General features: G+C 44.0%; 1 protein-coding gene across 2 annotated transcripts in view; it reads right to left on the minus strand.

The window, feature by feature from the left end:
* The window catches only part of LOC144818684 (tyrosine-protein phosphatase non-receptor type 9-like), a 960,088-nt gene that overhangs the window by 658,736 nt on the left and 278,051 nt on the right, over positions 1-23,301 (minus strand). For both annotated transcript variants that reach the window (XM_078676335.1, XM_078676336.1), the window contains one exon: positions 15,217-15,306. In XM_078676335.1, coding sequence (XP_078532461.1) covers positions 15,217-15,306 — 90 coding nt within the window. The remainder of the gene's footprint in view (positions 1-15,216; positions 15,307-23,301) is intronic.

The raw sequence follows: 23,301 nt of genomic DNA on the forward strand, positions 1-23,301 counted from the left end.
CTAGTAGGAAAAAGGCGCGACAATACCCCATGAGAGAATTTCCCCCACAATGGAGAGAGGGCGACACAACTGTTGACCCCCCTATTCTGCCACACTTTCAGCGTGTATGGGTACATGTCCCATGGAAGCGAGCCGAAGTTTGGCCCTCAAACAGACATTACCTGATCCCCGTAAAAATCCTGCAGGGTATTACAAAGAGTTGTCACAGACTGCTGGGTCATGTATAATGAATTTAGCCGATATCGATATGTTATTTGGGAATGTTGTTCCACAGCCTTTATGGGGTAAGATTCGACATACAGATCATGATCAGGAATTAGGTGACTCATGGGCTAATATTGCTGCTGCAGATGCCCGACAAGTTGGTGGTGCTAAGCCTGAGCCTTTAATAGCAGAGCTTCCTGGTAAAATAGTTGATTACATGAAAACGATAATACGTGTAAATTGGGATAAGTTGTCTGCATGTAAGCAGAAGAAAGATGAGACGGTCTCAGATTTCTTCACCAGGTTTGAAGAAACATTTGTCGACCACAGCGGTCAAGATATGACCACAGAAGGTGGTCAGAGATTGTTCGTCGATAAATTCGTGCACAATCTGCTTCCAGAATTGTGTAAAAAGTTAAAGGATTCAGAAAGTTCTTGGGCTGTTTCATCTTCAGCCCAGATATTGGCTACTGCACAATATTACGAAAATAGAGACAAGGACGAGAAAGATAGAGCAGAAAAGAAAACTAAAGAGCTGAAAACGAAGGTTTTATTACAGCAAGCATATCCGCCACGTGGTGGTGGTGGTCAAAATAATAGTGGTCAGAATAACTATCAGAATAATTTTCAGCAGCCTCAACAGTATCAGAGGAACTCGCAAAGAGTTGAGTATACTCAGCCACGTGCCCCTGTAGGCCCCAACCAGTGCTCATATTGTAAAGAAGAGGGTCATTTCAAGTATAGTTGCCCTATTCTGTTACAGCGCGCAAATGGTGCTTCTAGTGTAAGAGGTCAGGGTGTTCAGCAAGCGCCTAGAGGTAGAGGGCGTGGAAACGTCCCCCAGAACGCACGTCCCCTTCCACCTCAAAATTCTATGAATAGGTTCGATGAGCAGAACAACACATCTGACAGAACAGCTCAATACTATGTTGATGATTATTATACAGAAGATGAGTATTTGGAAGGTAATAATTGCTAGGACAGCCATAGACAAAGAGAGGGAGTTGTTTCAGTTCCAGTAGATCAGAGTGGACCATACGTTGAGGTGATTACATCAGGTGTGTCAGAACCTTTTCTGTTGGATACTGGTGCTACAAAGAGTTCTATTATGCACTCCAAACTCCCTGGCGCACATTTGTCTGGCGAAATGAATGTTTCTGTAGGTTTTTCTGGCGCCCCAGTTAGAAATCCGATTTCTGACCCTTTGTCCCTTTCCGTTGGACCTTGTGAATTCGAAGCACCCCTTATTCTAACAACAGGTTGTGGTGAAAACTTGCTAGGATTGGATTTGTTAAAAAGATTGTATGCAACTTTGTACTGTTCTCCTTCAGGAGTACAACTCACACTGGGTAAGAAAGTGGTTTCTCCAATGTATTTGTCGAGAGACAAACTTCCAACAGAATTGTCATCCCTCCCTAAAATTCTTTGGGCCTCTGGTCCTAATGATGTAGGTCTTTTAGAAATACCACCATATGTTGTAACATTGAAAGCCAATGTTCAGATGCCACGAATTCCCCAATATAGAATCTCTAGTGAAGGTGAAAAAGCTTTGCTAGCGATCGTTTACGAGCTAATTGAAAAAGATGTGATTGAAGAGACAAGAGGCAACGTTTGCAATAGTCCTGTTCTGCCTGTTTTAAAGCGAACTGACCCTTCTCAGCCACCCGTGTACAGATTCGTGATTGATCTTAGAGAGGTAAATAAAATAGTTGTGCCACAATTTCCAGTTGTCCCCGACATTACTACATTATTGACTATGATCCCAGCTTCTGCCACTTGGTTTTCGGTGATTGACCTGAAGAATGCTTTCTTCAGCATCCCGATTGCTGAGGAGAGCAGGGACATTTTTTCCTTCAATCTAGGAGGTCGCAGTTTCTGCTTTAAACGCGCTCCCCAGGAATACTGTGAAAGCCCATCAATATATAGTCAAGCTCTAAAAACACAGCTTGATACGATTGTTTTACCTGGAAGTGCTACTCTTGTACAGTACGTTGATGATTTGCTCATTGCTGCAGATACTGAGGAAATGTGTAAGAAAGCCACATTGTCATTGTTGCGTCATTTGTGCGATTTCCATCATAAGGTGTCACTTTCCAAATTACAATACTGCCGACAAGAAGTGACCTACTTAGGTCACCTCTTATCGAAGGAGGGAAGGAAACTGACCCCAGAAAGAATTCAGGCAATAGCAAAATTGAGTGTGCCAAAAACACAAAGAGAAGTGCGTGCTTTCTTGGGCATTACATCGTACTGTAGACAGTGGATTCCAAATTTTTCGTTATTAGCCAAACCTTTGGTGGCATTAACGTGTAAAGATACACCCAATCCTAATTCTTGGTCTGAAGAGTGTCAGAAAAGTTTTTCTGAATTGCGCACAGCATTATGTTCGGCTCCTGTGTTAGGTACCCCCAACTACAGTAAGCCCTTTACATTGTATGTCCATGAGAAGGAAGGTTGTGCATTGTCAGTTCTGACTCATGTGCATATTTTTCGTCGACTTTGGATCCAGTGGCTAGAGCGTTGCCAAGTTGTTTAAGAGCCACAGCGGCAGCAGCTGTTTCTATTCGACAGTCTGCTGGTCTAGTAATGAATAATACACTAGTCGTGATGGTCCCACATGCAGTAGACACGTTGTTAAATAGAACCAAGACACAGCACTTAACTAGTGCTCGATTGTCGGGTTACGAATTAACATTGTTAGCGAGTCATGTGCACATAAAAAGGGGCAACACTTTAAACCTAGCTACATTGTTGCCAATTGTAGAGGAATCAGACGCTTCAGAACAGCATGATTGTTTTCTTAGAACAGAAGAGGAGACGAAAGGAAGAGTTGATCTTTATGACACTCCTCTTGCTGAATGTGATGGTACATTATGGGTGGATGGTTCATGCTTCAAGCTCCCGAATGGTGACACGACTGCCGAATATGCTGTTACGACTTTGCATACAATTGTTGAAGCTGCACGTGTCCCACATAATTCAGCTCAGGCAGCAGAATTAATTGCACTTACAAGAGCATGCGTGTTGTCGAAAGGAATGAAAGTGACTGTCTATACCGACAGTCAGTATGCTTTTGGTGTGGCTCACAGTTTTGGACGATTGTGGAAAGAACGTGGGCTCCTGACTTCGCATGGAGCTAAGATTCAGCATGGTCAGTTGGTGAATGAGCTTCTTGAATCGCTGACCATGCCTCTGCAAGTGGCGATTGTGAAATGTAGTGCTCACAAGAAGGTGACTGATGACGTTGGTCGTGGAAATGCATTCGCTGACGAAATCGCGAAAGAAACTGCAAGGAATGTGGTGAGCCGAATGTATGTTGCAAGCCCTGCAAGGGGGACTGGTGATGTTGGGATATGTGAAGACACGATAGAGAGTGTAAAGTCCATCCAAGCTGAGGCCACAGAGAAAGAGTTGAGCACGTGGAGAGAAAGTACAGGTAGAATGGATGCAAATGGTTGCTGGATCGAATTGTCAGAGCATCAGAGATGGTTGTTACCCGATGCATATGTGCTTGCAGTGGTTACAATGGCTCATGGAATGGCTCATATCAGCGTAAAAGGGATTTGCGAGTTGTTGGCTCCAGTATGGCAAAATTCAGGAATTCCCAAGTGTGCAGAGAATGTCGTCAAGAATTGCATGGTATGTCTGAAGCACAATCCTGGTAGGGGAACCCCAACTCCAGCTGGTCATTTTGCACCTCCTACGTATCCGTTCGAGGTTTTGCAGCTAGATTTCATTCACATGGAGAGGTGCAACAATTTAAAATACGTACTCGTTGTTGTTTGTGCCTTCTCAAGATGGGTAGAAGCCTATCCCCTAAAAGACAACACTGCCTTATCCACAGCAAAAGCCCTTGTGAAAGAGTACTTCCTCAGGTTTGGAATGCCTAGAATGGTCTGGTCTGATAATGGAAGTGAATTTGTGGGTCGTGTGATGAAGAGAGTGTGTGAAGGGCTAGGTATTCGGCAGAAGTTCCACGCTGCAAATCACCCCCAATCAGCTGGATTAGTAGAATGCTACAACGGCACTTTAAAACTTAAATTGGCCAAAATCCAAGCGAGCACGGGTCTTAAATGGCCTGACGCTCTCCCTTTAGCACTCCTGTCCACCAGAATGACTGTGCATTCACGAGTGAAACTTAGCCCCTACGAAATTGTTTTTGGCCGCCCGGCCAACATATGGGGAGTGCCACGACCCACCAGATTCAGCGAGATTGAACACCCTGTTTTGCTTGATTATCTGTATGAATTGACGGCTAAATTGCGTGTTTTGCATCAACAGGTTCACGACACCCTGCCTCCGGTCTGAGACTCCAGGTCACGCCATCAACCCCTGGATCCTGGGTGTTGGTCAAGAACTTCCAGAGAACTAAGAACGACCAGCCCAGCTGGACCGGACCGCACCTCGTCCTTCTTTCCACAAGATCGGCTGTTCGAGTGGAGGGGAAGGCCAACTGGATCCACGGGGTCCACTGCAAAAGAATCCCTTCACCTCTGCCATATGACCAGTGGGTCCAGAAGGGTGTCGCTGACCCAGAACCTAACAACTCCTTTGTTCAGCTGTTGCACCAACACCAACTTGTAATGAACACGACTAACTGTTGGGTGTGTGGTCTTATGCCTCACACAACGGATAAAGGTATCCCTTATCTGGTCCTGCCATTCAGCGACAATGGTTCTGTGTGGGCATACAGAACAATGTTCATATACGCACGTGAAGTCCAACCCCTACGTTCTGTAAAAGACAACCCCAAGACTAGCGCCCTAGTCAAAGGTATAGTTGACATAATTAAGGGAGAAATCTCTTATGAAAATACCCCGGACGATGAGATATTTGCATATATAAATTGGAACGTGACCGGATATGAAGCTACTCTGAGTGAGAAACAGCAAGCTAAGAGATCCTCCCCGATTCGGATTGTACCCCATCAAGGTCACCTGTGTCTGCAAGGTACTGGCAAGAATCCCAGAGCTCAGTTAGGGAAGAGTGTCTGTACTGAAACGTATGTTTTTGGGTCTCAGACTTCCCCTGCGTTTTTAGCAGCTAAGGGTACTTATTTCATCTGCCATGATAGAGCCTATACATGGTTGCCCCCTGACTTTTCGGGCTCATGTTTTGTTTCATTCCTGTTGCCTCCCACCTACACAGCAGCGGCAGATTACCACAGGACAAGGATAGTTAGAGGTGTCTTGAGTAAAGAAGACACTGCAGGTCAAGAATTTGGGGACTTTGCAAAGGGTTTTCTGCCGTTCTGGGGATCCATGGCTAACAGCAGGAACATAAGGCAATTGACAAGGGTAGTTGAGTCCACCGTGATTGAAACTGCTGGTGCCCTTAGTAACTTGACTGCTGAGCTCCAGTCGGATCGACTTATGACCCTTCAGAACAGGGTCGCGTTAGATGTCATACTTGCAGACCGAGGTGGGGTATGCAGATTGATCCAATCGAGTTGCTGTGTTTTCATCCCAGATAACGCTCCAACAGTGTACCAGGCCATCTCCAAACTGCATAAGATTTCCGAATCTATTCATGTGGATAAAGGAGATTGGTTGTTAATGGGGTGGTTCTGGGAACTGATATCCGCCTGGGGATGGAAAATTCTGATGGTCATTGGGATGGTCTTAGCCATTCTTTTCCTGTTCTGTCTATGCGTACAGTGTGCTCCTGCAATATGTGGCCTTTGTGTCACATCATGTTTAAGGAAGCCTGTATCAAGAAATGAACTAAGTACTAGAATGATGTTACAGCAACATCTCAATGACTTTAGGAATATAGATCTGGACTCAGATTAACATGAGGATAGATTAATTGCCTATGTAAGGGCAAAAGGAGGGTTTGTGGTTCTGAAAATTCTGGACTTGTGTAATTATTCTGGACTCGAGAATAAAAACTTCATCATAACATGACGAATTTAGTATCAAAAGACAGAGAATGACGAGTACACCATGTACAAGCATTTTCAGCATATTCGAGTGACAATTTCACCTCGAAATCGTCATTATCGTTCAGAACCCTTGGCTTCCATTTTATGTATGGCAGCCATTTTGCGAGTTGCCCTTTACATAGGCCTATAATCCAGCTGAATTCGATCCCAAAAGGACACGTACACCTTAATCGACTTTCCTAAGACCTGTGCAAGTTGGAACCATTGCCCCAGGCCGAACCCGTTAGGTCAGTTCCCCTCCCAGTGGCCGAACAAGATAGCATCAAGGCTCAACAAGCCATAAAACCATTTCAGCGCACACACACCTGCCGTATCTTGCTCGCATCTGTCTCTGCTCTTTTTGCTTCACTTGCTTTATGGTGGGGAGGTGCCCGTTTTTATTGGGGGTCCACCGATATCTGATGAAATGTTGGGCCCTACCGGGTGATTTGTTGTGGGCTGGACGAAGTGAAATATGGACATGTCATCATGACTCTGCTTTTCCTTTGTACCAAAGAAATGTAAATGATATACTGTAAATTCAAAGAATGTTTGCCTGAAGCTGAATATTTTGTATAAAGAGAGAAGCCTGGTTTCGTGAATTCGAGCAGTCTCCTGAGAATATACTTCCCGTGTGTTGTACTTCCAGGACACTTGTTACCTTGGTTGCAGCCAATAAAATCGATCCTTGACTTCACCTAGAAGACTCTGAGTTTCTGTGGTCTGAATCAGGAAGGACTCGAGGTCTCTGGGTGTACCCTGACACCGCTGGGTTGCCGGTTCTGTGCCGGTTCTTAAAAACCCAGTACCTCACTATGTCCAGAATCCTGGTCAGATTGTACTTTTCTAGACAGAGCTCATGTGTGTTGCATCACATGCGCCTATTTCAGATATATTAAATAAGGTGTGCCACGGTCACATGAGTGCAGATTTACATCCAGTGACCCCAGAGGGCTGTGACGTTTATTCTTCCTTCAGAAGACAGCGCCCTGGAGGGCACGAGGCAAAAAGGTTCCCTTCTTGCTTCTTTTGATCTCTCTCAGTTAGACAGACATCTGTGCCATCATGCAATCACAGCCCTGCCAAGTGCCACGCATCACGCATTTTAAGGCACATTCCCGCATCACCGTATTTAAAAATAATGATCACGCATTTATAGTGCCTCTTCACTTGTCAAGGAACTTTGTGTTAAAGCACCAAGTGTGCAGCCAGCACTCGTTGGTTTACCTTTAATGCGATGCAGGCAGTGTGAGCCGGTGTTCCGTTGTTCTTCGGATCGCTCCTTTTAGTTACATTAAAGGACAGTCAGGTAAAGAATAAACAGAGGGGAAAAAAGAGCCGATGTTCCGTTGTTCTTCGCAGCGCTCCTTTTAGTTACCTTAAAGGACAGTCAGGTAAGGAATTAACCGTGGAAAAAAAAGAGCCTGTGTTCCGTTGTTCTTCAGAGCGCTCCTTTTAGTTACGTTGAAGGACAGTCAAGTAAAGAATAAACAGTGGGGGAAAAAGAGACAACGCGTAAAGAACAAGAAGGAAAACATGGAAGACCGGCTGAAACAGAATGAAGAAAAATCAAAGAAAGGGGAATAGGGTGTTTTTAGTTTGTCACACTCTTCCTCCATCCCTGGAAAGTTATGTTGGAAGAAGTCAGCCTGGAGCCAAAAGCCTGCAGCCCGGAAGGAAACCTCGCATCCCATGTTGAGGACGTCACACATTGCTGTATTTTGCCTCAACACCATCCGTTTGATTTCAAATGGTAGGGTGGTGCAGTTGTTTTCTCCCTGGCTGCCAAAGTGTGGGTGCTTTATATCTATGATGTCCACCCCCAGCTGGTGCTGGGCTCCCTGGGTGGGGGCAGCACCTCTGCGTGCTCACCCCCTTGATTCACTACATCTGTGTACTGTTACTGCAGGCAAGCAGCATGCTTTCCTCCCCATGTAAGGTTATAGTTGTGTTTTTCTTTTCCCACACTTTAGTGCTGTCCAGTATGCCCGACCTATCATGAATACACAGGAACCCACTCTTCTGATGGAGGCCGGGAACCCCCCTTTTTTAATTTAAAAAACAAATTGCTTTATTCTAACTTTCTACCTCCTAACACGCCCTCCAAAGCAAGATAAGAGGAGATATTATATTTCCTGGTCCTTTTTATAGATCTCCCACTTTATGGACCTAGTGAAAAAGCACACGAAAACCAAGAAAGTAGCCTTTATTTTAATGTTGTACTCACCTTAAGAATTATAAACACACATTTACGAGTGCAGTGTTAGCGTGCAACTCACTGAACAAAAACTTTGTGTTTCCAGGTTCTGCACCTAAACAAGGACAATAACTTAAGTGCACAGTGTCCATCGCTCTAGACTCACACGTATTCTCTAGCCTCTGGGGACTGGGGTGAGTCCGATACCTGTGAGCACTGTTCCTGGACAAACTTGCACTGCACAGACTATGGACACCTTACACGGGGTTTCGATCCCTGACATCTCTTTGAGCAGCTCGTCCCTTTTATTAGCCGAAGCTCAAGCGCCTAGCCTGAGAGGCATGTGCACCTCTGGTTTGCACACAAACGTTTACGTCAAACCGGAGTTCAGACCCTTGTTAGTGGTGAGGTGAGCGTTAAAACCAAACAGCATGCAAGCTTTGCAAGTACAGTGCTATAAATAAACAAACGTGCTCGGTAATAATTATTTTTATTAGGGTTGACTAAGCGCCTCACTCTCCTGATCTCTGGTGCTCTGCAGTAGTTTTAAAATCTTCTTAGAGTTTCTTACTGCTCAAAAGGGTGTCATTTCTGATATTTACATGTTTCCCTCTCCTTCATTGCGTGGTTTTGCTAGCGAGAAAGTGTCACGGATAGTGGTTGAAATGTCACACATAATTACACTGAAATTATCAAAACGTCACACATAGGACTTTGAAACCTTGGCAGCAATGCAAACAATGTAATCATTTGATTTGAAGCTGAAGAAAAATCAAGCGGGGGAAGAAGAGCATCACCCCTTACCTCTCCTGTAGGCTCCACAGAGGTGGTAGGGCCGAGGGCCCCTAACGAAGAGGATCTGCAAATTGCCCAGCACTCCCCTGCCGAGACTGTCTCTCCACTGAGGCAATCGCGTAGTGGTGGCGTGTGTCACAGGAGCACAGCTCGGGGGATGGCTAAAAGTGATGGCCAGGGCCGTCAATGGTAGGGCTTTCGCGCACTACAAGATTGACGGCCATGGGACCCACTTTCACGGTACGCCGTGCACCGGCCACCACCACTATGCTAGGTGGTGTGTGTGTGTCAGTGCGTGGTGTGCACTGCAGCATTTGTAAACAGGTGCGCTTTCACAGCGCAATTTCATAATGGCACGTAAAGTGTGCACTGTGCCGCCGCCCCCAATTTAGTGGCACCTAGGGCAGACCGCCCCCACCGCCCCCCTAGCTACTCAATGAGCAGGAAACAAGAAGCAACGGTGAAAATTAAAGTGGTGTCCTGTGATTTTGGGTAAATCACTTAAAATACAAGCAGTGATTTCGTAGGGGTGGTGGGTACGGGGTGAATGGGTAGGGAGAGACGACACAGGGCTATCAGGAAACAAGACGCAATGGTGAAAATAAAAAGGGGAGCGAGTGGAGAGAGCACGCAATGGGACTGGAACAGCATTTGAGCTTGTGACGGATTCCATATGGCAACATTTAAAAAACAGTAATGAAACGGCATTAAGTATGCTGTGAAGGGTATGCGGTCAGAGCTGCCGGATCGTGAGTTCGATTCTTGCCGTTGGCTCAACATCCTATGATTTTGGGCAAATCACTTAAAATACAATTAGAGATCTCGGAGGAGTGGTGGGGGCTGGGTGAAGGGAGAGACAGCACAGGGTGAGCTGTCTGCCACGAGCAGGAAATAGCCACGAGCAGGAAATAAGACGCAATGGTGAAAATTAAAGTGGGCACTTCGTTAAAAGGCGCACGGCCTCCAAAGTAAAACAATAATTAAACCTGCAATGCAAAGGCCGACGGAAACATGAACCACAGCATACGTGAAGCGAGCACTGTGCTGATAAAACAAGCTGAGGCAAACAAGAAGAAAAATAGTGCGCACAATGGATCCTATATAAAAATAGCAAAAAAACATGTGTAACAGGGGCAGTCAACCAAGGAGGTTTGAAACACAAAAAGGCAGGACTAATTAAGCATGCTGACCAACCAAAAGCATGCATTTATGAAGGGCATGAACAGGAACAAATGGAAAAAATGGGAAGTGTTTCAAGCCACAGTCTACATTACAGCATGCCTCGAAAAGCAGCGCATGTGCTGCCCAGGCTCGACCTAAAAATTATTTCAACTTAAAAAGGTGGGAGAATATGCATCTTTCAGATCATTGGTTTCAAAGAAATTTTACAGTAGCAATAATGGCCTCACATCTAATACGGTAGTCATTTTGAATCAGATCATTCTAGTATATAAATATATAGGTTCCGTTGTGTCTGATAGTGGTCAGAGTCTTGCCATCCAAAGACATGATACAGATCAAGAAGTACTGCTTGTCCGCTCTAAAGCTGTGATGTATTTTTTTCTCTTCATAATTCCTTGGGTTTGAAATACATTTGAAGTGGAACCAGTTCTAGAGCATCATTCACCGGGAAATGCATTGAAGCACAGTCTTAGAGAGATTCTCAGCAGTGCCCACTTGTCCAAAGTTAGCATGTCTCACATCTGATGATAACCTCAACCTCCATTCGCCATCCTCCTCCTAAGCTGAAATGCTGTGCTCAGAGAAGCAGCAAACATGGTCAATTGAATAATGATCCTCCTGCAATCCCCCTAGCCTCACCTCTGCACACCTAGTCTCTTCTCAGTGAGTATTCTCGTCTATGAAAGGAACAGTTTAGTGAGGCTTGTGTTAGCTGCCAAATCAAAACCTGAACTGACACAAAGGACTGACAATATGCTGGAGGCAGTGGCCACACATTGAAAATAAAGGCCCTGCAATTTTTTAAAATTTTGTGGCAGACCTCCAAAAGAGTTTAAAGCATGTGATTCTTTTTTAGTAAACTCTAATTAATTCTTCACATACTCATTGCCCAAAAAGTTGTTGTAGGGAGTAGGTTCTGTATATACAATACCAAAGTGAGGTATAGTGTGCACAGTGTCCAGGGAGTCCCCAGAGGTAAAACAGAGGCTAAATTAGACAAGGATTAACAGCTCTTTTTGTGTTAGTGTAGGCAAGAAGTTAGGCTTAACCAGAGGGTGTGTTAAGCATGTATTGTATTCACACATTCAAGACTGATAGCACACACTCGGACTGAATCCACACCACTTTGATAAGTATAAAAAAAGTATACTGTTTCATTTCTAGAACCAAGCAGGACTTAGCACAGGTAAGTAAAATATACTCTCAAATGCAAGACCTTACAAGGAAGTTGAGTTGTGGTTGCATTTGCAATCATTACAAGTTTGTATCAGCTTTCTAAACTGTTTAAATTACACAGTAATTACTTTTGTAATACTTTTAGATCACTTTTGGATTACATCGACTACTCAGGGTGGTATGCATAGATATTACACCGGGGATCTCACAATACAAGGTAAGTAAGACTTTTTTAGGTTTGAAGTTTAGTTACTTTTTCTTTCATACAAACTTCAGCTCAACACAACATTTTCTGGAACAAAACGTCACAACATTGCTTCCTATGAGGAAAAAGTGTTAGCGGTTTCTCAGGTAAGTAAACAACTTACGAGTGAGACTTTTGGGGGTTAGGACCAAGGTTCCTCAAGGTCTAGATAGGGACTCAAATCGCAGCACTGGGGCGGCCCGGTGCAGTGTAGGGGGCCTTCCGTCAGGGACTGCTTACGAGCAGGCCACTCAGGTCTGGGAGCAAAGCTCCTGGGGTTAAGGTCTCAAAACTATAAGTAATTGTGCTATTTACCGGACACATTGTTTTTTCCATTTTTCTGACCACCTTTTCAGCTTGTTTTCTTTCGATAACTTGTACAGAATCTACTTTCACCTTTGTATATACGACACTCACTGCACCACAGTCACTGAGCACTCCTTTTCACTTAATTATATGTCACTACGATTTTGCATTGAATATTGACAGACTTACAAATGCATATTAAGATTGCTTTATTTAACAATAAGTAAAATCGATTTTTGCAAATGCATACGTGCCTGTGTTTCTGTGTTCCAACAGTATTGAATAGTTGTAATACTTTATTATTTATCTGCCATTTGTGAAGAAATGGTTCTTTCCCAACAGAACCATTGTAGCTTTTCATAAGAATGGACATAGACACTGTAGGGGTACAGGGCTCCTGCCACTGTACCCTCACTTGGGGCTGGTGTACCCTGCTAGAGCGGTGACTTAACTAGGGCCCAGGCAGTGAGTTGCAGGCAAGGCACTCAGGGATGTGTGCCATGTCGACTATTCACTTTTCTCTGCTGCAAAACACGCAGCTTGAAATTGCAGTGTGTGGGTGACAAGGTACAAGGCCTCTAAGGGTGGCACAATAGGTGCTGCAGACATTAGAGGCCTTCCCTTAGAGTGCCTTTGGTACTTGTGGTACCTTTTACAAGTGGCTTACCTATGGCCAGAGAAGTGCCAATTGTGGGTCCAGAAGTACAGATTTGGGAAAGAACACAGACCGTGGGAACCTGAGTAGCAGGGACCCAGGGCACACTAAGTCAAAAGTGCATCATGTGGCAGGCTAAATGTGGAGGGCAACCATGCAAAAAGGGGCACTTTCCTACAGTTGTTCCCCATTAAAGGGCATGCAAATAACATTTGTGTGCACCTCTACTCAGAAACCAGAGACTCACAGTCAGAAATAGCTCTCTAAATCAGGTCTGCAGTTAACTGGAGAATTGCTGCATCTGTTGTCCAAGGCAACACTTCAATACATATCCTCACACCACCTTCCATTCTTGGCCAACAGTCTGTTGTGAGGGATTTTCTCAGTTAGAGTATTTCCTATTTGTCTCCTCATCTAGGTGAGGTACCCGAGACAAAGGATGAATACACTGGTATGCTGCACATGAAAGCTTGTTAGGACTATGTTGCTTGTTTCTGATATCATGAGTGAGTTCTAGTCCCTTCTCAAAGGTTAGCTGTTTTCCGCTAAATTTGTGGAAATTAAAGACTCTTCACAATCTACGGGATGCAGAAAATTTGGGGTTAACAATATTTTGGTGTCATCTCCAGCCTGGTGTCCCAATATATTAACCCCTTCTGAAGTCTTCCATCTTGAAGTTGTACTTTTGAACCAATGGGGTCACAAAATTGGTTTGTGTCCCAGAGCAAAAGGTTTCCATACGGCTTCTGAGTCAGAGTGGCTTATCTTTTTCATACATCTTTAGAGCACTCTTTTGGTCTGACAAGGTTTCTACAGTTATTACAGGCTTCAGGGTATTTGGAAAGGCTTAGGAAACTAGGGGAACTTCTTTACTAACTCTAAGGAAAAGTAATGGAAATATTCTGTCTCCTCTTTGTCAGATATGTTTTAGAGAAGCAATTCAGACTGAGTACCTGACCTCTGTTCTCACTCGATGACGTAAAATGTCGGAGATGTACTTTTTCCAACAATGTGTTGTGAATCAGTGAAAAACAAAGGTTGCAGACATAATTTAAGTAAATGCATGGAAAGTTAAATAAAAAGTAAGAAAATAAACTCATATAGAACTTTGTCATGCCCAACAACTAAAAGTTAAAAAGCGTAAAATTAGAGCAATTTAAGCACTGTATTCATCACAAGACCTTATTTGCCAAAATCAAAATCCAAAGCTATTTTCGATTCCCAATCTAATTCTGTTTCCCTTCAACTATACTTGTGCTTATGATCAATGGGGAAAATAAATTGAAGACTTTATATACATTGAGGCATCATGGGCTACGGGTCAACATGATAATGGTGTATTTAAGACACACCAAAGGGCAAACGCCATAATACAATAATTTTGCATAGCATGTGAATTTATAATAGAGTAGTGGAAAAAAAAAACGGTAAAAGTTTCATAATAAGATCCGGAGCTTTGAGGATGTAGTTACTGAACTAACGGATAGGTCCAACACAGAATGCCCTTCCTGGGGAAAACCTGCTGGCATGCTTGCTATAATAGGATCCGCAACAAATAATACCAATGGTGGCTGTGACTTGAGTGCCTTAGAAAAATACGTGTCAACTTCTCAATAGATTTACCAGGCTGGCTGAATTCTAAACCGGGCATTGCCGGGGAGTAGGTAGCGAAATTAGGGCAGAGGGCCGCAGAGGGTGTGAAATCTGTTACTTGAAAAAGGAGCGATGAATAGCACCCACTGTGACTGGCGTCCACCAGTGAATAGCGCTGACAATTACTATGGGTGGCGCGAGGGAGAAACGCTCACTCCGGAGTCATCCGATCCTTTACGGACTTAAATATCAAAGTTGTGCAGCGTGTCAATGGTGCCTTGCGAAGTTAGATTTCTTCGGTAGTCAATTATTTTAGCAGGACGGCATTAGTCATCCTGGAAACGAAGAGAGGAGCAACCTTCTGGCTTCTCTGGAGGACGCGTGGAGTGTGAAATAACCTTAGTCTTTTGGAATTCATAAAAATAGAAATGCACATATCCCTATCCATAATATAGGTTAGGAGAGACGGTTGAATACATGTATGTGGAACCAAGGCACATACCACCTTTTTGGTCTACTGTGCTAATTTTTCACAGATTACTCTTAGGTGGGTCAACATCTTATTTTAATGTTTATTTCTCGATGATACTTTAGATTTAAAAATATGGTACTGGGTATCCCCTACAAACATTTTTTTAAAGAGTACACTTTGCCTGTACTCCTCCAAAGATTTTTTTGGGATATTTAAAAGAGAGGTTGACACCACTCCACATTCATCATCACTAGAAAGCACAGAATTGTTGCTCTGCGATTCGCCAAGAGGCAAGTGATGAATATATCTACAGTTAGCATCAGTACAATTAACAGTTGCAGATGGTACACATACCAGATATTTTTTTTTTTAAAGAAGTGTACTGTGGAACATGCAAAAAGTGAAATTTTGATTAAGTTTTATATACTGTAATCACTTCTTAATGGAATGACCATTACAGCATACTTACTAACACAGTAAATTTACCACTCAGTAGTTCTGAACGGAGGGGTTCTTCACCAGGATTTATATTGTAAATACCCTCTTTCAATCGAGTATTCTGTCAAAAAACACAAGACAAAGAATAATTACAAAGCAAAACTGCATCTATTGTTCGGCTTATAGTGCTATGCCATGTACTGTCATTTAAAAAAAACTACATTAAAGATATATTTTCTTTAAATTACCCTAAGAATAACGATACTTTAAGACCCAATTGCAGGCGTGTGCTAGGCAATTAAGAATAATTTTACTTAAGTAGAAATGAAAAATGTGCAAACTCAGCAGACAAATGTGAAAAATGCATCCCTCACAACTGTACCCACCTATACATCCACTCAATATTACCAAAGCTTGCAACTTCATCTTTTTCTGGCATTAATAGAAGAATATTTTTATACAGGTTTCACAGGTAATAGTTCATATTACTATGGTATTTTCTGCTTCCATCATTAACCGCATGCGTGCAGGCGGAATTCCGCACGCTGGGAATCCGTAAAGTGCACTTTACATGACGAGCTGGGCTCGTCATGAGCGTGCGAGGAGGCCACCTCATGACGAGCCCAGCTCGTCATGAGCGTCGAAGGGGTTAAACGTTTAATTGTGTGGTCAGCTCGGACGAGAAGTTACAAGAGAACAGTGACTTTGGTGGCCATTTTGACGGCCTCATCAACTGCATGCGGCCTCCTAGCAATCCTAGCCCCCCCCCCCCTTTTTCAAATCCCACAAGTAGAAGATGTTGCCACTGTTTTTGAGTTATTTATTATCTGGTTACTGTAGGAAGAGTGCACCAATATCCTTGTAGTCTTCATTTGTAATTTAATGACTTGAGAATTTGTGAAGGAAATAATTCATATCCATTTTGCCTAATCCGATTTAAATAGATTTTAATTTAACCTGTAAACATTTGTATAGGGGGGTTGAGAATTTCTTATGGATGAATCTAAGAAAAACGTTCAAGGTTTCCTACACCAAAGAGGTTTAAAGAGGAATGAAACCCTTTCATAAGGTGAAGGACTTTTTATTAGGACATAAAAACTAAATATTTCTTAGACCAGTCACAGATTTGGCAAGCAGTTCAGGCATCTGCAAATGCATGTAAAATACACGTAAGATTATTTCTTCTTTTTAGAACTTTGTTTTTTACAGCGTAACAACAGGAGCATGCAGTCATTAAAGCGGGAGGAGTGCATATAACAAATATACTTAGACAGTTCGAGTGTGAAATAGTACAGTTCACAATGGTAATACAAGTAGAGGCCACATAAATAAAATGTGCGGGTCAGGGCTACCTAAGGTGGGGGCGTTCTGTGACATATAGCCTATCAATTTCATCCTGTCATCTCTTGGAATGTTATAATCTCAGAGGCAGTGATGATGCGTTAGAACCTGAAAATAGCCTAGTGACAGTTGATGTGTCATCATTGGTGAAGGTGCTTAGTCAAGTCAAAATTGCTTTATTCGAGGTTCACTCATAAAAGCATATACATCTCCGATATAACGTAATTAAAAAAGCATTTCTGTTAAAAATAATTTGGTTTGCAAACAGATAGGTTAAAAACATAAATAACATTACAAGATAACAATTTACAGATAAAATGCAGGCACTCTTTTGATACAGTATTTGCCAGGTTAAAAAGTACAAACATAGAAAGGACAATCAACTGCCTAGAAACCTCTGTCTGATAGTCCATGCCCAACCAACATATTTGGCAGTGGCTATTACTATAGGCAATGAAGTGCTGGTGCGTATAATTCTTAGGGCTTCGACACTGCTAGTAGTACCTAGGTTCTTGCACATTGGTGTTAGTTAGCCAGATGCGTCTTGGTTCTGCATAGATCGTGCAAGAAAATAAAAAATGGCCAATTGTTTCCTTGTGTGCTCCACAAGCGGGACAGTTGCTGATAGATGAACCTCCCCACCTGCCTGTCAGAGATCTAAGGGGAAGGACACCTGCTCTAATTTGGAATAGGAGCTTCCTATCCCTTGGTATAGTTATGGCGTCCCAATAAAGTTCTAGGCTGGGATTGGGCTTTGCTTCTAAAAATCCTCATTTACAGATAACATGCGAGCAACAACACCATTGATATACAATGTAGAAAGCGTAGGAGCCATCGAACACCCTTGTCGAACTCCCCGCTCCACCGGGAAGTCTGCGGTGACCATTCCCTGCCCCCCCCCCCAAACCCCCCCCCACTGGATCTTAGCAAAGTTGGCTTCATGGAGCCTCATTAGCATTGTCAATAGTTCTTCTGGAAGGTCCAAGTTATTCAGTACCAGCCACAGCTTAGACCTAGGGACTAGGTCGAAGGCAGCCCGCAGATCGACAAAAGACGCATACAGGCTGCCCTCGCCCACTAACACAGTTTTCCACTGTAGTAGGGTGAAACGGAAGACCTGGTCTACTGTACTGGTAGATTTTCGAAACCCAGCTTGGAATGGAGACAGAGCATTATTCTCCTCAGCCCAGTCCAAGAGCCTATTGACAACCATCCTCCCAACCACCTTTTGGATGGTGTCAATTAGACATATGGGCCTATAATTACCCAGTTGGGATCTATCTCCTTTCTTGAATACGGGGATTATAACTGCGCCTTGCCAAGAGTTCGGTACAGTTGCACCCTGTGCAACTGAATTGGCAAGGAGGGAGATATACTTACTCCAGCGCTCTTTATCATTAATAAAGACGTCCGCCGGCACCCCGTCTAAACCCGGAGCTCTGCCACTGGCCACTGTACTAAGAGCCATCATTACTTCGCTACTACTAAAAGAATTCTCTTTGTAATAGGCAGGCCTAAAGCCAAGCATCAAATTGGCAAACTGGGTTTCGGCGTACTGGGGCTTAAAATAGTTGAGCCAGTCCTCCTGGGATACATTGTTATTAGGAGGGTCGATTACCCCCCCTCCCCCCTCTCCCCCTACCCCACTTAACAATGTTCCAGAAGGGCTTAGAGTCTTTTCTATCACTAGTCTCCTTTAGTTCTGGCCAGTGGAGCTCGTCCCACAGTTTCTTAGTATTTACTATACTTTTTTTATACTCAATTCTAGCGATACGAATAGTCGCCAACTGCCTCCCCTTAATCGCTGTACCTAAGGCTAATCGAGCATTCCTGCACTCAGTGTTGTACCACTTTACCGGCTTAAAGGTTGCCCCCCTAGACTTCTTTGCAGGTTTCAGGAAATGATCCCTAATGCCTCGGAAGAGGCTTTCATGAATTTCAGTTACTTGGTCCGTTCCTGGGTCGATTATGTTCGCTTGCTCGATAGCCATTATGGCTTTATCAACCTCAGCGTTAATACTATCCATGGCCTGTTGGTTAGTCATAACATATACCCATTGTAGTCTACGCATATCGTTTGTGGGGACAATTGTAGGGACGCTATCCACCTCAAGGTTAGGGACCGTGTTAACGGGTGTCCACCATTTGTGTTCTACGCATAGCGGATTGTGGTCGCTTTCAATTCTTCGTTTGACCTCCATGTCCCCAACAAGTTTCCAGAGTTTCATACTACAGAGGACATAGTCAATTCTGCTCATATGACGCCCATTGTCAAAGGTGTTTGCCCCTGTCTTGTCACTCTTGGTCCTCCTGTTTAGTGCCCTTAGGCCCCTTTTGTAACATATTGCATTTAAAAAGGTGAAGGTGCTTAATAAAGTGTATGTCTTACCGTGAGGTGTTTTCAGATCATCTTTCTAAGGACATCACAATTTTGGTTACGAGGATGGGATCAGGATTGAGGAAGCACCTTAACGAGGCAACAACATAGTGTGACGTTGGTTCCTGGACTTCGGTGTTTGTAGAGTGAGGCTGAAGCTTAACCCTGCTGTGCGTCCAGATGAGGGTCTTCTGTGTCTCTTATCTGCTGACAATTCAATTCCAGCGGTTCCAGCCAGGCTGGTTGGGTCGTTACCTCATTCAGCTTGATTCAAGTTGTTAAGCGGTTGTGGAGCACGTCTAACGCAGTATGGACCCTGAGATGTGGCGCTTCCTAACAGGCAATGGGGTAAGGCGCCTGTGTCTTTGTAGAAGTTCCCTGGCGGGGTCGAAGTCTGCAACGGGAAGTCGAAAGCACTACCCTGCCCCTATTAGCCCGTTGCATAGTGGGGGGAGCAGGAAGTTTAACGCATTGTAGAAATATGACATTATTAACCTTGTTGTTTACATTTCTACAAAATAATCGGAAATTGTTAAAGAAAGTTCTTCATCTTCTCAGTTTATTCTGAAGGGTTGTGCCAAGCTGTAACTTGATTGTGCACTTTTGAGGATGTTCAACCTGCAGGTGTTTGTATGCTCGCAGGTGTAATTATAACTAAAGTGGGACTTGTTCATTTTGGTTAGCATTTATCTGAACTTAAATTTGTATCTCATTTGCAATTTGTATTATTTGTAATACAAGGAGGTGATACAATATGCAGAATGTCACATCAACACCGTTTTTCCTACCCTCTCCAGGGGAGCCTTTGACTGGGTGGGCGAAATGGAAAAGAGGTTTTTGGGAACTATGCACATTTGTGTGGCACTAACTTGATTGCGGCGCAGAAACATGCCTAACCATTACATTGTTTGGGGGTGGATGGACAAGATGTTTTAGAAAATGTATCTGAGCTTTCGCATTCAGAAGCGCATGACTTGAATAAGTTTGAAATAGCTATAGCTAAATTAGATCGTCAGTACTTACCACGAGTGAGTACAATCTTAGAGAGGTACCATGTTGGACTCAGGGTCAGAATGAATCCGTAGAAGAGTTTGTGACTGCGTTGAAGAAATTAACTTTGAAATGCAATTGTGGGGGTGCAGTTGAAGAGAGGATTAGAGACAAGTTTGTCTTATGTTGTAACAGTGACAAAATACGAGAGGAATTATGGATGAAAGATAAACTCCTTCTTGAGGAGGTTCTTATTGTTAAGAAACAGGTGGAGCACATGATGAAGTGTGTGGGAAAACTCAAGGCAGGGAAGGAGGTGAATAAGACAGAAAAGGAAAATCTGACAGAGCTCTTTCTGGCACTGTTTGTGGCTGCATGAAAAATACGGGCAGCTCAACAGATTGATTTAGATGGAACGGTGAAATTACTTTTGGAAGGAATTTAGGATTAGTGCGTAGAACCACTTTGTTATGATGCATTTGCAAAAAGGGTTCTTGAATGGTAAATGCTTGTAGTTCACTGACTCTTCTAAGAGAAGTAATAGCTACTAGGAAAGCTACTTTCCAAGTTAGGAATTGCAATTCACATTTGTTTAACGGTTCAAAGGGAGGTCCCACTAACTGTGTAAGAACAACGTTTAAGTTCCACACTGGTGAAGGTGGCGTTTCGGGAGGGATTATTCTTTTGAGTCCTTCCATGAAAGCTTTTATAGCAGGTACTCTAAACAGAGATAGATGTTGTCTATTTTGTAAATATGCTGCAGTGTCAGCAAGTTGTAGTCTGATAGACGTGTAAGCTGAATTACACTTTTGAAGGTGTAATGGGTATCCTATGATGTGTTGAATAGACACATCTAAAGGATTTTGTTGTTGGTTGTTTTGACAGTATATTACAAATCGTTTCCACTTAGCTGCATAACAAGCTCTAGTAGTGGGACGTCTGGCTTCTTTAATAACGTTCATGCATTCTGGAGGAAGGTTGAGGGAACCAAACTCTATGACTTCAGGAGCCAGATCGCTAGGTTGAGCTGAGCTGGGTCCGGATGTCTGATCTCTCCATGGTTCTATGTTAAGAGACGTGGAGATAGGCTTCGATTTTGGTGTGGTACCACAGATAGTTGCAGCGGCGTGGTGTACCACGGTTGTCTGGCCTAAGTTGGAGCAACTAGAATGAGTGTTAGGGAATGTTGCTGTAGCTTGCGTACCACTAACGGAAGTAGTGGTAGAGGAGAAAAAGCGTACACAAATTTTCCAGACCAGTTCATCCATATCGCATTGCCTTTGGACAGCGGGTGTGGATATCTGGTGGCGAAGTTTGGGCATTTTGCGTTTTCATGGATGGCGAAGAGGTCTATCTGAGGTTGTCCCCACATTTGAAAGAACGGTTGAAGAACTTGTGGATGAAGTTCCCACTCGTGGATCTGCTGTGTCTGTAGACTTAGCAGATCTGCCATGGTGTTTTGTACTCCTGGAACGTGTTGGGCTAAGAGGAAGATTTTTAGTGGTATAGCCCATCTCCATATCTGCTGTGCTAACAGAGAGTTGCAGAGAGTGTGTTCCCCCATGTTTGTTTATGTAGTTCATGGCTGTCATATTGTCTGTGCGGACTAAGACAGCTTTGCCTGATACTTGTTTTTGGAATGCTTTTAGGGCTAGAAAAACAGCTAGTAACTCTAAGTGGTTGATGTGGAGTAACTTTTGTTGCGGTGTCCACCTGCCTTGCATGGTGTGATGCAGTAGATGAGCTCCCCAGGCGGAGAGGGATGCGTCTGCTGTCAAGACTATCTGAGGAATTGGCTCTAGGAACGGTTGGCCCTTTGAAAGGTTTTTGGTGCTCCATCATTGCAGAGAGTGATGAGTCCGACTGTCTACCAACACTAGGTCTGTTAATTAACCCCAAGCCTGGTTCCATTGGCGTGCTAGGCACTCTTGAAGTTGACGCATTTGCAGTCTTGCATGAGGTACTATAAATATGCACGATGCCATCATTCCTATGAGCTGCATGAACACTCGAGCTGGAAGCAAGTGTTGCAGCTTGAATCTTGTTAGGAGAGTTTGTACACTTGTTATCCTGGTTGGAGAGGGATAGGCTAGTGTCAGTTGGGTGTTTATTGTAGCGCAGAGATATGTATGTGTGAAGGTTGCAGATGTGACTTGGTGTGATTTACTGTGAATCCCAAGTCGTGAAGCAGTTGAATAGTAGCGTGAGTGTGTTGTACACACTGGCTGTATGAGCTGGCTTTTATGAGCCAGTCGTCTAGGTATGGGAAGACGTGAAAATGTTGTCTTAAGTGTGCTGCTACTACTGCTAGGCATTTGGTAAACACTCTTGGCGCTGTTGTGACTCCGAATGGGAGCACTTTGAACTGGTAGTGCAGCCTGTCTAGCACAAATCTGAGATATTTTCTGTGCGCCGTGTGGATTGGAATGTGGAAGTAGGCGTCCTTGAGATCTAGAGTGACAAGGAAGTCATTTTGTAACAGGAGTGGAAGGACTTGTTGGGAGTGTGACCATATGAAAATGATCCGACTGTATGTAAATGTTTAGAGGTCTAGGATAGGTCTTAGAGATCCATCCTTCTTTAAGATTAGAAAATATAGGGAGTATACTCCTTTGTTTTGCTGATGCTTTGGGACTATTTCTATTGCATTTTTCTGCAGGAGGGATTTTACTTCCTTTCTGGGCAGTGTTAAATGTTCTTGTGACATTGGACGCTGCTTGGGGGGGGGGGGATGTTAGTTCTAGACAGTAACCTGATTGAATGATTTGAAGCACCCACCTATCTGATGTGATGTTTTCTCAAGCTGGCAAGTATTGTTGTAGTCTTCCCCCGACAGGAGTGGAATGGGACGGGGAAAGTGAAGGGGAGTCATTGGGAAGGGGTAGAGGCAGAGCGGGAGTTGTTGTTTTTACCTCTGCCTTTATTATTGTTACCCCTGTAACCTCCCCTTTGGTAGCCCTTACTATAGGTGGATTGTGTAGGGGCTTTGTATGAGGTAGAAGGTGTGGGGGCGTGGCTTGGACGCCGATGGGAGAGGCGGCGTCAGCCCGGAGCTCCGTGCCCGATCCCGGCAACAATCCTGTTTATTCCCCACCACTGCGTATAGGACCCAGCACATCGGGTCCCTGAGGTGCTCACAACACCCGGAGCCTCGGGAGCTGAGCGGCAGGGGCCTTCTGCATGGCCTGAGGAACAAATAGTTTGTTCGGAGTCGACTGACCAAGACGGACAAAATGGCGGCGGGGCCTCGATGGTGCTGACGGGCTGTTATGCGGAACTCATTGGAGGAGCGGCTGCTGAGAGATCCCGACTGAGCCTGGGTGAGTGGGGTGTGGTGTGCCGGTACCCTGTTTTGGGAGGTGGGGCGGGAGTCGGGCGCACAGCACTACATGCACCTGGGCATAGGTG

The sequence above is a fragment of the Lissotriton helveticus genome, chromosome 2_1, assembly GCF_964261635.1.
Source record: "Lissotriton helveticus chromosome 2_1, aLisHel1.1, whole genome shotgun sequence".
In the NCBI taxonomy this organism is placed as follows: domain Eukaryota; kingdom Metazoa; phylum Chordata; class Amphibia; order Caudata; family Salamandridae; genus Lissotriton; species Lissotriton helveticus.